The following is a 12,628-nucleotide window of genomic DNA, read 5'->3' as shown; positions in this document are numbered from 1 at the left end:
TCTAAACTTTAAGTAGCGTGTTTCTCTCATGAGAAGTACTCAGCCTGATTCTTTCTTCTCTGCCAGTAGTTTCTACATCTCTGGTTTATTTTTTCAAGGTTATTGTTTCTTCACATTTGTGGTTTTTTTTCCCTATCAAAACCAACATCATTACTACACATGATGTAGAATGTTCCCATCTGGTCTGCTGTGTTTCTTTTCCATTGCAAATGTTGAAAATCAACATGCTCTTCGAAATGAGAATAACACTGTTGTAGAGCCTGCTATTACAGGACACCTTTGGGATGAAAATGGTGTCTATAGAGGGTATTCAAACTCTAGAATTTAATCTTTCAGGATTAAGAGTTTTATGATTTGTTTGAACATTTTATTTTCTAACCCACATGACTGAAATGAACTTCCTAAACATGAAGTGGGCATGAACTCAGTTTAGAGAAAACAAGTATTTGTGTTTATTACCTTTCTTTGCACAAGGCATCTCAATTTTATAGGAGTTAATCATGGCACTTGAAAGGATGTTCTTGATATTCTCATAGTATAATGAGCAAAGGGCCAGGACAAAGGTCTCTGGAAAAGGAGAGAAAGTGAAGGAAAGAAGATTAAAAGGAATGAAAGGAAAAATTAAAACAACCGAAGAAAAAAATTAAGGGAAAGAGAGAATTGAAGTAGTCCTTCAAAAAGAGTGTTTTGCACTTGTAGACATTGAATCTATGTTACCAAACAATTAATTAACATAACTAAAAGAGTTAAGAACCAGTCCTTTTATTTACAGTACACGGACGGATATCTGTACCTGTCTAGTGAAATACAGGAAAAGAAATCCCACCAGTGATTATGAGCTTCAGGAAGAAGGCTTTGATTATTCACAGACTAATCGGGTGGCTTAGGTTTGACAGGACCTCTGTCGGTCATCTAGTTTGACACTAGGTTCAAAGTATGTCTTTGTGTCATGTGGGGCTGTGTGTCTCTGAGGATGGATGTTCCAGCTCCAGGCAACCTAGTACAGTACTGGACCATCATTACCCCAGCTGGACTCAGTCTTGAATGTCTTTCTTGAAGCAAGGAGCCCAGAAGTGGACAGTGGTTGAGGTTCAGGCTCAGAAGTGCTGAGTAGTCACTTCTTTTGGCCTGATAACTATGCTTTTGGTAATGCAGCCCTGTTTAAAATTGAGCTTTCCTGCAAGGGTGAACTGCTGATTAACATTCAAAGGATTCTCCAGCTCCTTGTCTGCAAATTTGTTTTCTAGCCAGCCTGTACTATTGCACAGGGTTGTTCCAACCGAGGTGGAAGACTCCGCATTTGCTCTTGTTGAACTCCGTAAGGTGTCTGTCAGTCCATTTCACGAGCTCATCAAGGAATGTAGTCTTGCTCCCTCCAATTTGATACCATTCATCAATGTGCTGCAGGTGTACTCTGTCCCATCATCCAGGTCGTTAATGAAGACAACAAATAGTGTTGGCCATAGTGTAGATCCCTGAAGGGAGCTGCTAGTAACTGGCTGCTGCTTGGACTTTGTACTGCTGGTCAGAGCCCTTTGAGTCTGGCAGTGCAGCCAGTTTCCGTCAGATCTGCTTATCCAGTCCATACCTCCCTGGTTTTTCTTCCAAGGACACAAGAGGAGGCTGAGTCAAATGCCATCCTAAAGTCCACAAGTTACAACATTTGCTGCCTTCCCATTCCTTGCCCACAGCGCCAGAGTCACCCTAGCTAAATCCATACAGGATATTACCAGTCGCCTTGTCCATCATGTGGCTGGCAGTGACTTCCAGGAGATTTGTTCTGTAACTTTCTCAGGAACAGAGGTGAGACTTGTGACTACCTGAATCCTCTTCTTGCCCTCCTTGAAGATGGGTGTGACAGTTGCATTTTTCCAGTCATCAGGAACCTGCCCTGACCATCACAATGTTTCAGTAGCAATGCTGGCCATCATCCTCAGTGCCCTGAAGTACATCCCATCCTGCCCTGTTGACTTCTCTGTGGCCAGATAGGCTCAAGAGCTTTCTAGCTGTCTCTTTTACAGTAGATGTTGGTCCAGTCCCACAGGAAGCTCAGGGACCCAGGAGGCCTGAGGGCAAAACTAACCAGTGAAAACTGAGGTAGGAAAAAGCATTGAGTACTTTGGCTTTTTTCATGTCTTCTGTCACTAGGTCCCTTTTTCCACCAGGCAGTTGGTCCACATTTTTCTTAGCCATCCTTTTGTTGTCCCTTACTATGTCAGTCATATTCTAATATTGTTGCATAGATAACTTCTGTGACAGACCTGCATCTCCATATAGATGTTTGAAGACAAGGCATGAGTAATGCATAGAAAATTCTGAAGGCAACAGAAAAGATGAATTGAAATTTTCAAAGTAGAAGTACAGAATTATATAATGAAAGTTGAGGGCAAAAGTTTAATATTAATTGGAATAAATTTTCACACAGTGAAGTCACCTGCTACCAATGAGTTTCACAAAGCATTTTGAAGGGCACTAGGTTTGACGTTTTTAAAAAGATTCCTGAATGGATATTTGGGTAATACCTATTACAATACATGTGAGCCTTGTCTAAAAACCAAAAAGGGATAACTTTAGAGGCATATCTGATGTGCTTAGAAACTTACTGGTTTAGAGAAAAGGTCCATTACTAGGCTTCCTCTAGCTCCTCTAAACTGTCAGGTACTGAGTGATGTCAGGCACTGGATTTTGAATTGCACAGATCACTCTTCTGACTGGGGTGCTGCTTTCTGTGGTCTCTGTTGGCGTTAATGGTGAATATTAGCATATAAGGAAACTCTCAAAATTCTCTAATCTCCTTTTAAAATGCACTTGCAATTAGGGGAAATTCCTTTCTGTACTTTCGCATCTTATGATTGAGTGCAGTCTTGCATGTGAAATGTTTGTGTCTGAGTCACTATTTGTCACAGGAGGACTAAAACCTGAAAAGCATGCCACAATTCTGGTAGTCCTCCAGGTTGTTTGGTAAGCATAGAAATAAATAATTTAAAATTACTTTTCTAAGAAGGGAAAATATCTTTTTTCTTTGGGTTTTTTTTCTCTCTTCAATTATAAAACCTGATTTACTTTAGTGAATATTGTCTACAGTGGAAGCACTTCTGATGAATTATTATTGTCTGTTCCACTCTTACAGCTGGGCTGATTGACTCCCACAACTTAAGTAGTTTAAATTAATTTTAAGAATGTTGTGTGTATTTATGCAGATATATAATGTTTGACATACAAACATTACATTGTTTATGTAAGAAGGATTATGTGCAAAAGTGAATATTTTTTAGTAGTTCCTGAGTTAGCATTTTCTATACATTAAAGTGCATCTGACTGTTGTTAAACAGATGGTACTAAAAATGTTTCTTTAATTAAACCATATTAAGTTCTGAGACAGGACATTTTTCAGCAAGCTGAACTTCAAATATGTAACAAAATGATAACAAAATGCTCTTAAGCCATAGCTTATTGAGTAAAAATAATATTTGAAAGGGTGGGTTTTTTCATAGCTGTGGGTGTTGCATTTAGCTGTTGTTCAGGAAATGTAAGTCTTAATATTCAGACCATTGTTTCACATAGTATTACTCCTATCAGTAGTTCCTCCAGAAGGGAAATGTATTTTTGAGTGAACACATCAAATTACTTAGGGTCTAGTTTGTGCAGTTTGAAGAATACCTACTGAGTATAACATCCCTTTGATGTAAACTGTGGCTTGTGGAAACTGCAGCTCTTGAAAGTTTTGATAAGCTAGCGAGCAGTAAAAAATCACCCTGTGCAGCATCCCATGCCTGTCAGATGCAAGATAGCACGGAACTGCAAGCAAGGATTTGGCTGGGGGAGACGTGCACTTTGCTGATAGCCTCCCCTGCCTGCAGCTTGCTGCCTGGAGGTCACCACCAGCACAGCTCCACCAGTGGAGCAGGTTGTGTCTACCCAAAGTGACCTTTTTTCCTTTGCATTCTCTACCATAGGAAGTATCTTTTCTTCTAGAATCTCTTACGTCCATGCCTTTGCCATTGGTTCTGCTGTGGCCTTTCTTGTCAGCTTTAATACATGGGTTCATTTTCTGGGTGTTTTATCCTGAGGAACACAGGCTTTCTATCTGAGTAGATGGACGAAATGCACTAGTTCATGTTCACAACTTCAACCTAATTATCTGGTCATTTTAAAAGGTGCTTGAGTCATAAATTCTCTGTAACTGCTTCCAGTGATGGTTTCAAAACTTGATATGCATCTTGTGCTGTGATTATGGTGAGGACCTCAAGAAAGTTATTTGTAGGGCCATAGGCAAAGGAAAGTTAAATCAAACTGTTGAAATTTCCATCTTACAGACTGCAGTCTATTGGAAATCCTCTAACACCTTAAGTCTGGGTAAATAATAGGAGCTTAATGTCATACTTGAAGTGATTTCCATAACCTTTTGGGCAAGGTATAATCCTTACCATTTGTACGTTTGAATTAAAGATGTTTCGTCTGATGCAGGAGACCATTGATGTTCTTTTTGTGTGCTGTAATTTATAGAAACAGTCTGCTACTAGACTAAATTTGTTGCCTTCTCTGCTGCCTCCAGTTGTAAATATTTGGAAATCAGATAGCTTTTGTCACCTGTTCTTCTTATTTGCTAATAAATCTGTTGTTCTCAATGTTGCAAGTTACCTAATCATTGGTTCCTAAGGAAGAACTTTCTTTTGCAAGGTGGTATTACATTTTGATTATTATGCACTTAGGATTAATTACTTTTGATTGTTGTACACTACTGTTGCTGATAGCATTCTCATTAAACATCTGTGTCTCTTTTTGCAGCTTGGGTCCTGTATTTGCACTGTTTGTACCATTTTATTCCTCCATTCCAAGAGTGCAGGTAACACAAGTATTAGGCTACTTTTCCATCACAAACAAGACACTGGTCTACATATTGGGTTTACAGGTATGGTATGTACTTGCATATTGTTCTTACCAATGTAGTAGTTTGTATTTCTGTATGTTACTCTCTGAATTTTGATGCTTCTACATGTATGATTCTACATATGTTTAGCTAGTGACTGTCCCATCAACTGAAGTATTGAAGAACATGTGTTGCATTTCTACATACTGAAGTGGTGAGCAGTTCTTCCATTGCCTTCTGTCTTCATTGTCTTGTGCAGGAAAACATAATAGGCAGTCCTACAGTTTATTTTTCTTGGGGTCAACAAAATTAACTGGATGAAAATAAATGAAAACAGAACCTGATGCTAAGGCTTATGTCTCTTTCACCTTTCTAATTTGCTTATATTCTTAATTTTATTTTCCTCTTATCTGAGGAGACAAACAAAGCTATAAAATACAGTAAAACTGTCAGTAAATAATAAAGGTTTTGACTGAATTCCACTTTTATATAAATTATTATTTGTATGTCAATCATTACCATGCGACAGATAATTTATAATAGTGTAACACAGAGCATAGCAATATCATGTAGTATTATGTTAAATATGAATGGAAAATATAGGTACTATATTGATACAGAAAGGCAGTAGTTGTTCAAAAAAAAACCTCCAGCAGCCTAGAAATGAATGGACACTCATGTCAGACACTGAATTATGAAACAGGAGATGTGCAAACTTACAAGAAAGTATACTCATTTTTATAGATTCCAGGGCCTTATAAATAGCTGTAGTACTAGCAACAGAAAGCACCATAGTTATGTGAAGTCTGGTAGAGAGTATTTTAGAATGAATGGTCAGTTTCAGAATATTGAGTTGTGCTCCATATGTACATTTCATTCATCCCTCTTGCTGTTCAGCCTTTGGATACCTTCAACTTCTATGCCAGCACCTTATTTTCTTGATCTTTCATAAATCTTTTTTCATCTCTTCCAAACACATCAGTACCTCTATTATTCCAGTCTTTGGGAAAGACGTGGTACTGTCTCAGCTCTTCTCCATCATTTCCTTTGCCATTTGCTTTCATACGCACACCACCTCCAGCACAAGTCACGTTTCCCTGCTGCATATATAACGGTTGCTGCTGTCACACAGAGGCTAAGGGAAAAATCATTTGTAAACTGTGCCCTTATCTCAAGTCACTCTTTCTGTAGTCAGAAGTCTAAAGGGCAGGTGTTCTCATGATCCAATTTGCATCATGCAGAACTATTTTAGTAACCAGTATCAGTCTAGTTTTCAGCCCATTTTTCTGGTTAGTAGTAACCTTCTTCGGGTGATTAATCACATACTTTACTAGAAACAATGGGCTGCCCTGTTGGCTCATCAGGATTCACTCCAGCCTATTTCTGTGATTTCATGTTGACAGATATGCCACTGGGTGAGAACTTTATTTCTTTAATTTTAATGCTTATGCTTAGTTTCTCCATAACTGTACATCTGAGAGCTTCACTTGCACTGTCTGCCCTGCTTGGAGCATTTCTCCTGTTGCTGCTGAGTCATTTCCTTTGCATCAGTCTATCTTTCAGACTTGTTTTTCTGTGCAGCCTATAACTGACATCCTGTTATACTTAGTATACTATATGAAAATAAAATGTATTGTTCTGGAGAAGGAGAACAATTGTTGGATCCCTGTGATTTTTTCCACTTCTGCTACTTCTGGAATGCATCCTTTTTTAATGTTAAACTGAATTTTCACCAAGATAAATGTCTTTGACTTCTCCCATTGTCATGATAAGTCCATAGTCTGTATAATATGCAACAGAGTAGTTCTTTGTAAAATCAAAATTCTGAATCACTGCTCTTGTCTTCTAGCTCTTAACCTCTGGTTCCTACATCTGGATTTTAGCCTTAAGTGGACTGGTAAGTTTCACTGTTTTAAAAACCCTGAGCTGCTTAAAACACTCTGCCATGTGTACAATCAGTGCAGTATGTTTAGGCTCATAAAGAATAGAAATTACTGAGTAATGTTTTTTATGTGTGATGGTAAGTAGAAGGTTTTTGTGTTTAGCTTCCGAAGGTGTAAAGCACTGTCTGTCTGGTGTTAAACTGACAGACAAATAAATGAGCTGGTTAATATTTGCAGGGTGCCACTGCTCTCTGACCCACTAAAATTAGTTTTGCTGCCATGGCTATAGTTTGAGACCCACAAATATAAATGAGACTATTGAGGAAAGGGTAGAAATGCTTACCTTATTGTTTTGGTGTTTTTTTTTTTTTATTTTCAAAAGGTCTCAAGCTTTTAGTCCCAAAAGCAGCTTTTAACAACTGTGCTGTGAGGATTTTTCATGTTTTGCTGTTCTTCTAGCAGATCTGTAGCATAGCTGTTTCTCACTGTGATAACAGCAGTCAGGGTGTGAAATCACTTTCTTCACACCAATCAGATAAAATTAGTGTGGTCTTTTTCCTTCCCATCACTGTTCTTAGTACAGAAGCCACTTAGTGCTAAAACAGATTGTACTGAATCTTCCAGATTGTTAGATACGACGGCTTCTTTTAAAATTTTACAAACTTAGAAATTAGGAGCTCAGGCTCTGATTTCTTAGCCCAAAATACTATCTACTTTCAGACACTGAAAGTGCCACTGCTTCCAAAGAAAAGTTGATGCAATCTGAAGAAGGACTTAAATTGTGCCCTTGCTATTTAGAACCTACTAATTTGAATCTGCAGTGAGCTCAGAGTGAAAATGTCTGTGGATGCGTCACATATTGCTGCTATAACTCAGTAGTTTGCTGTCTTACCGTTTACATTGACTGTTCCAAAATACTCTATGAGCTTTGCAGTATAGCTAACAGGAGTGACAGAGCAGTAAATAGTGAAGTCTGCTCAGCAGTTTGGTCGTACCATAAATACCAGTGAAAACAGTGCAGCTAACAAGCCAGAATTTCTCTCTCATGGAGATCAGTTCAAGCCTCTGTGCCTGCCTAAGGATCTGTGACTTCCTCTGAACACAGTACCCTTCCTGTTACTCTTCTGACTCTTTTAATAGCCCTTCCTTTTGAACAGGTGTTAACTAGAGAGGAAAGAAAAGAAAAGAAAAGGAAAGGCGTTTTAACTCCCTCTTTCCTGGTGGCATGAACTGTATGTGTATTTTGTTATACAGACTTTTAAAGAATGGCTCAAATATTTTTTTATAATATATTATGCAATTCCTATCTTAATACCCTTTTACTGTGTGGTTTTATTTAGCTGTATAGTGCAACTTTCTTAGGATTCTTCCTCATAAATGACCTATTTTTTTAATTGCAGATTGATAGTATGTTATGCATAGTCCATAGGACTAAAGTCCATAGGTATAAGTCCATAGGACTAAATAGAGCTTTCTCTATCATTTGAAGTTTTCATATTGCTTCAGTCAGCACGAGTTAAGTCATCATCAGAGACTTAATTCATGACAAATTTGTCACAAGCACAATGATGTCTTTTCAGTCTTGTTTCCTTTTCTGCAGCAAGAGCTGCACTTTGCAGTTTTGTAATAACTGCTACAGTGTGGAAAGAAGTTCATGTTATGAATTTCAGCCATTTTTTGCACAGCATATCTGTCAGACTTTTGTGAATGAGAAGTCTCTTTTCCTGCTCTGTTAGAAATGATAGTTTGTCATCCTTTGAGGAAACTTGGTAAAGGAGTAAAGCTTCCCAGTATATTAAATAATCTGAAGAGGGATATGAAACACTACAAAGGCACCTTGTAACACTGCAAGTGTAGGTACTTGTTAATGTACAGATCATAGAATAGTTTGGGTTGGAAAGGACCTTTAAAGATCACCTAGCCCCTCGCATGCCATGACCTGGGACTTCCCCAACTATACCAGGTTGCTCAGTCCAGCCCAGTTCAGCCTGACCCTGAATGTTTCCAGGGGTGGAGTATTCAGCACCTCTTTGGGCAACCTGTACCAGTGTCTCACCACCCTTACAGTAAAACATTTCTTTCCCATATATATGTATATATACATATATGTACAATTACAGAAATACATAGTCAAATTAAAGTTAAATCATGCCAATAGCCTATGTATTTTTGTAATTCTTACTGCTCTTGACATTTTCTAACGTACTATATCTTTTGGAATGTAATTCACATGTATTTGTACAAAAAGCCTGAGTAAATGCATGAATACCAAGTCAGCTCGTTCATTGCCTGTTAGACATTTCACTGTGTATATTTTTAGCTCTGAATATCACTTAGACATTCATATGACTGTATATGATTCTGTTCTGCAATTCAGCTTTTGTTGCGCTTCTGCTTATGTCAGTATTAAAACGGGTGATGCCAGCACGATGTTTGGGTTGTTGTCAGTTTCCACTTTCTCTTCACCATGTTCTGAGTTTAGATTTATTTAAATAATCACAATGCATATTTTAACATGTAATGAACACTCTTAGACTAAATGGGATCTGGGATCTGACTTTCCAGGTACAAGATGTGGCGCTGAGGCTGATTTCCTTATTCATCTTTGCTAATACTGTTAGACTTCCCTGTGTATTCCAGGCAGGGTGTAGACAAGCTCAGGATTGTACCGCCTTGAGCTTCTTGTTTTCAAATTATCTCTAATTTTGAATCAACATAGGAATACACTCTTAAAGGCAACTTATTTACTCTCTACATCAAACCAGAGTACCTCTCAATTATTTGGTATGTCGATATGGGCCTGGTAATTTCAGTTGCTGGTATGTTGTGTAAAACATGCTGTTTAAATACATGATGCTCATTTACAAAAAAGAGAGACTCTAAGAAGTAGACTGTAAAGGAGTTCAGAAGTGTAATGTAATCAGTAACCTGTAATGTTGTCACTCCCGTAATTTATGGAGCTAATTTAGTTTATTGTGTTCTGCCAAGAATATACAATACTTTCTACTTACAGTCCAGATCTGGTTTAATGATTGGGGGGGTGGGGCTTATGTCATAAAATTAGGAAACTTCATATTAGAGATGCAGATACATCATGAAAGTCACACAATGTATTTCCATTTGACTAATGTAGTTATGTTCACAAACATGTCCTGCCATGCGTCCTTCATCCACCAGTTAGTCTGGACATCCTCCAGGCATCCACATTTAGTCATATGCAGATTTTTAGTCGATGTCAAAGCATGATATCCTTTGAATCCTTTGTCGTTCTGTAATTATATATGGTGATTCAGATAAGTCTACTTACATCTAGTTAAATGTCTTGTGGTAGTGCTTTGGTGACACAGAATAAAGTTAGTCTAATACTACTCAGTTTGAATAATTTTAAAAAATATATGAAGGCTATGTATTAATTGCTTTCTATGCTGTTAATTTATAGCCAAGCAATATTCAAATTGGAGTTCAGGGTAGATAAAGATAATTACTTGCAGTAAGTGAAATCTCATTCCTTCTTTTCAATTTGGAATTATGAAAAGTGATAGTGAAGGCAAAACTTAAAAGTATGACATTTAAGTGAAACGGTATTAAGAAATAATGAAATGATGTGTTACTGTTATGACTATTATTGTTGCATAAACTAAAATCTAACTCAATAAAAAAAAAAAAGCTGTCATTTTAAAAAAGCTGTCATTGCTGTTTTTTGTCTTGAGCTTGTTTTCACGCAAATACCTGGTAACAGACTGCTTCACAGTCATTTCTGACTTGAAAAAATGACACAAAATGGGGTATGCCTAGCAATTTCTTTTAAACTTAAAATAGTTTTATAAGTACATTGAAGCCCTCTTATTGCCTATTTATTTAAGTCTAGTTTTGTGAAAACACTGGACAATCAAAGGGGAACACATTTTTATCATTTCCAGTAGTAAGAAACAGAATTTTTAGGAAAATGTAAACAAATGGGAGAACATAGATCATTTTAAGTTTTCCTGCTGGTGTCTTATCTTTAACTGCAACTGGTGTTTGAACCTTTGGGTTTGAATTCAGTGTGCGTGGTTGGGGTTGGATCTGCCAGTTGTTAACTAAGGCTGAGTGTATGCACCAGTGGTGTAGCGAGCTGAAATGTCATTTTCAGCTGATTACCCAGCATCTTTGACGCCATCAAGAAATCCCATTAAACATCTCATGAGTGTTGTTCTCAAGATACGCTGGGCTGCTCTGTATAGTCATCTTCATGGCCCTGCATTGGACTTGCTCCAGCAAGTCCATGTCCTTCCTGTGCTAGGGAGTGCAGAACTGGATCAAGTACTCTGGGTACAATCTCATCAATGCTGAGACAGGTGGAAGGATCACTTACCTCGTCCTGCTGGCAGTGCAGGAAGCTCAGGACATAGGTTGTAAAGTGCATACCTTGAAATAAGAAATGGAAAAGCAACAGAATAACAGAGATTAGGAAATGAGAAAGAAGCATTGTCTGCCTGCCTCCTAACCTTAGGGCAGGTGCAGATATCCATATGTAAGCTAACTAAGCCTAGTTAATTTGGCTGTATCCCACCCAAAACTGATGTATTTTCATGTGGACAATGGTCAATATTCAGTTGAGTGACTGTAGGTAACTTAATTTTGAGATGAGTTGTCTCTACATTCTACTGACTGTATTGACTTAACCCCATCTGTGGTGGATGTTTAGACACCTTGCTCATGTCTAGATGGCTACATGTAAACACATTATAACTAAGATGACATTTACTCCTGCATCAGCTAAAGCATCTGAGGAGGAAAGTGGTTGATCCATATGGCGTAGAGGAAATATTAAGGTGGAAGGAAGTTTTAATTGTTTCAGATCAAGGGAGATGCAGATATTTCCAATTCTAGAAGGAGAAAGTAGTGGGAAAGGAGGAGAGAGGGCAATAATGTGTCATATAACATACTTTCTCTTTTCTATCTTTGGCTTCCAAGATACTATAGATAAATGGATTTTACTTTTCAGTTTGTATTTCACTCCTAAGTTTTCAGTTTCTCCCTCAGATCTGAGGAAAGGTTCTGTGCCCAAAATTTGGTCTACCTTGTAAACTGTTACAACTGGTTCAGTAATAGGTAGATAGCTTCTATGATGTATTTCTAGCCTGTACATGTACACCATCATGGTTGCGTTGTTGCCATTGTTTAGAGAGGGAATCATTCAGCTGTGTCTGTACTTTGGAGATAATCTGCCATAGGATGAGTTGCATCTTAACTGTTTCTTGCTATTAACTCTGAAACCAACTTTAAATAACCAGCTCACAAGTAGGCTTTTAAATTATAGATGTGTATGTTGGGGCAGATAAATCCAATCATTACTTTTTATGTAAAGAAGTTTGGTTAACTATGTAATGACAGTCACCTACAGAGCTCTAGCAGAGACCTGAGGGAACCTATCCTTAGGTCACAAGTACAAGTTAAGAAGATATGTGCTGAAATGGCAGCTTGCACACAAAGAATGCGTGAGATCTGGTAAGGATTGCACCTGACCAATGAAGATAGCATTGGTGGACCCTGAAGGAAAAAAAATCCAAGGTATCTGGGAAATTTATGAGCCCAGTCAACTTGAAATATAAGATAATTCGTTTATCATTGTTATGATCTTATTTTTCTGTCAAGCTAACTAATACAAAAGGTTGTTTATACTCTTAGTGACTGTTTCCACAAAGGAAACTCAAGCATTACAGTCTGTTGTGTTATATTGCAGGTTATAAGTACAAGTTGAAAATAACATATGTAATGGTTTTATTTGGTGGGTGGTTTTCACACGTTCTCTCTTGATTTGAGAAATGTGTTTCTCTAATCAAGGTAAAATACAGAATCTAGACACAAACTTTAACCCCTTGTTTTGATTCTA

At 37.8% G+C, this 12,628-nt stretch overlaps 1 protein-coding gene across 1 annotated transcript in view; it reads left to right on the top strand.

Moving 5' to 3' along the window:
• The window catches only part of UBAC2 (UBA domain containing 2), an 85,396-nt gene that overhangs the window by 50,328 nt on the left and 22,440 nt on the right, over positions 1–12,628 (top strand). Inside the window, exons 5-6 of the mRNA XM_061476308.1 lie at positions 4,789–4,912; positions 6,720–6,767. Of these exons, the coding sequence (XP_061332292.1) occupies positions 4,789–4,912; positions 6,720–6,767 (172 nt within the window). The remainder of the gene's footprint in view (positions 1–4,788; positions 4,913–6,719; positions 6,768–12,628) is intronic.

This window comes from Pezoporus flaviventris, unplaced genomic scaffold (genome assembly GCF_033815535.1).
Source record: "Pezoporus flaviventris isolate CSIRO_AGI_PZ_B2104156 unplaced genomic scaffold, CSIRO_AGI_Pfla_v1 ptg000095l, whole genome shotgun sequence".
NCBI classification, from domain to species: domain Eukaryota; kingdom Metazoa; phylum Chordata; class Aves; order Psittaciformes; family Psittacidae; genus Pezoporus; species Pezoporus flaviventris.
The sequence above is the reverse complement of the archived record's forward strand: the minus strand, read 5'-3'. Positions and strand labels throughout refer to the sequence as shown.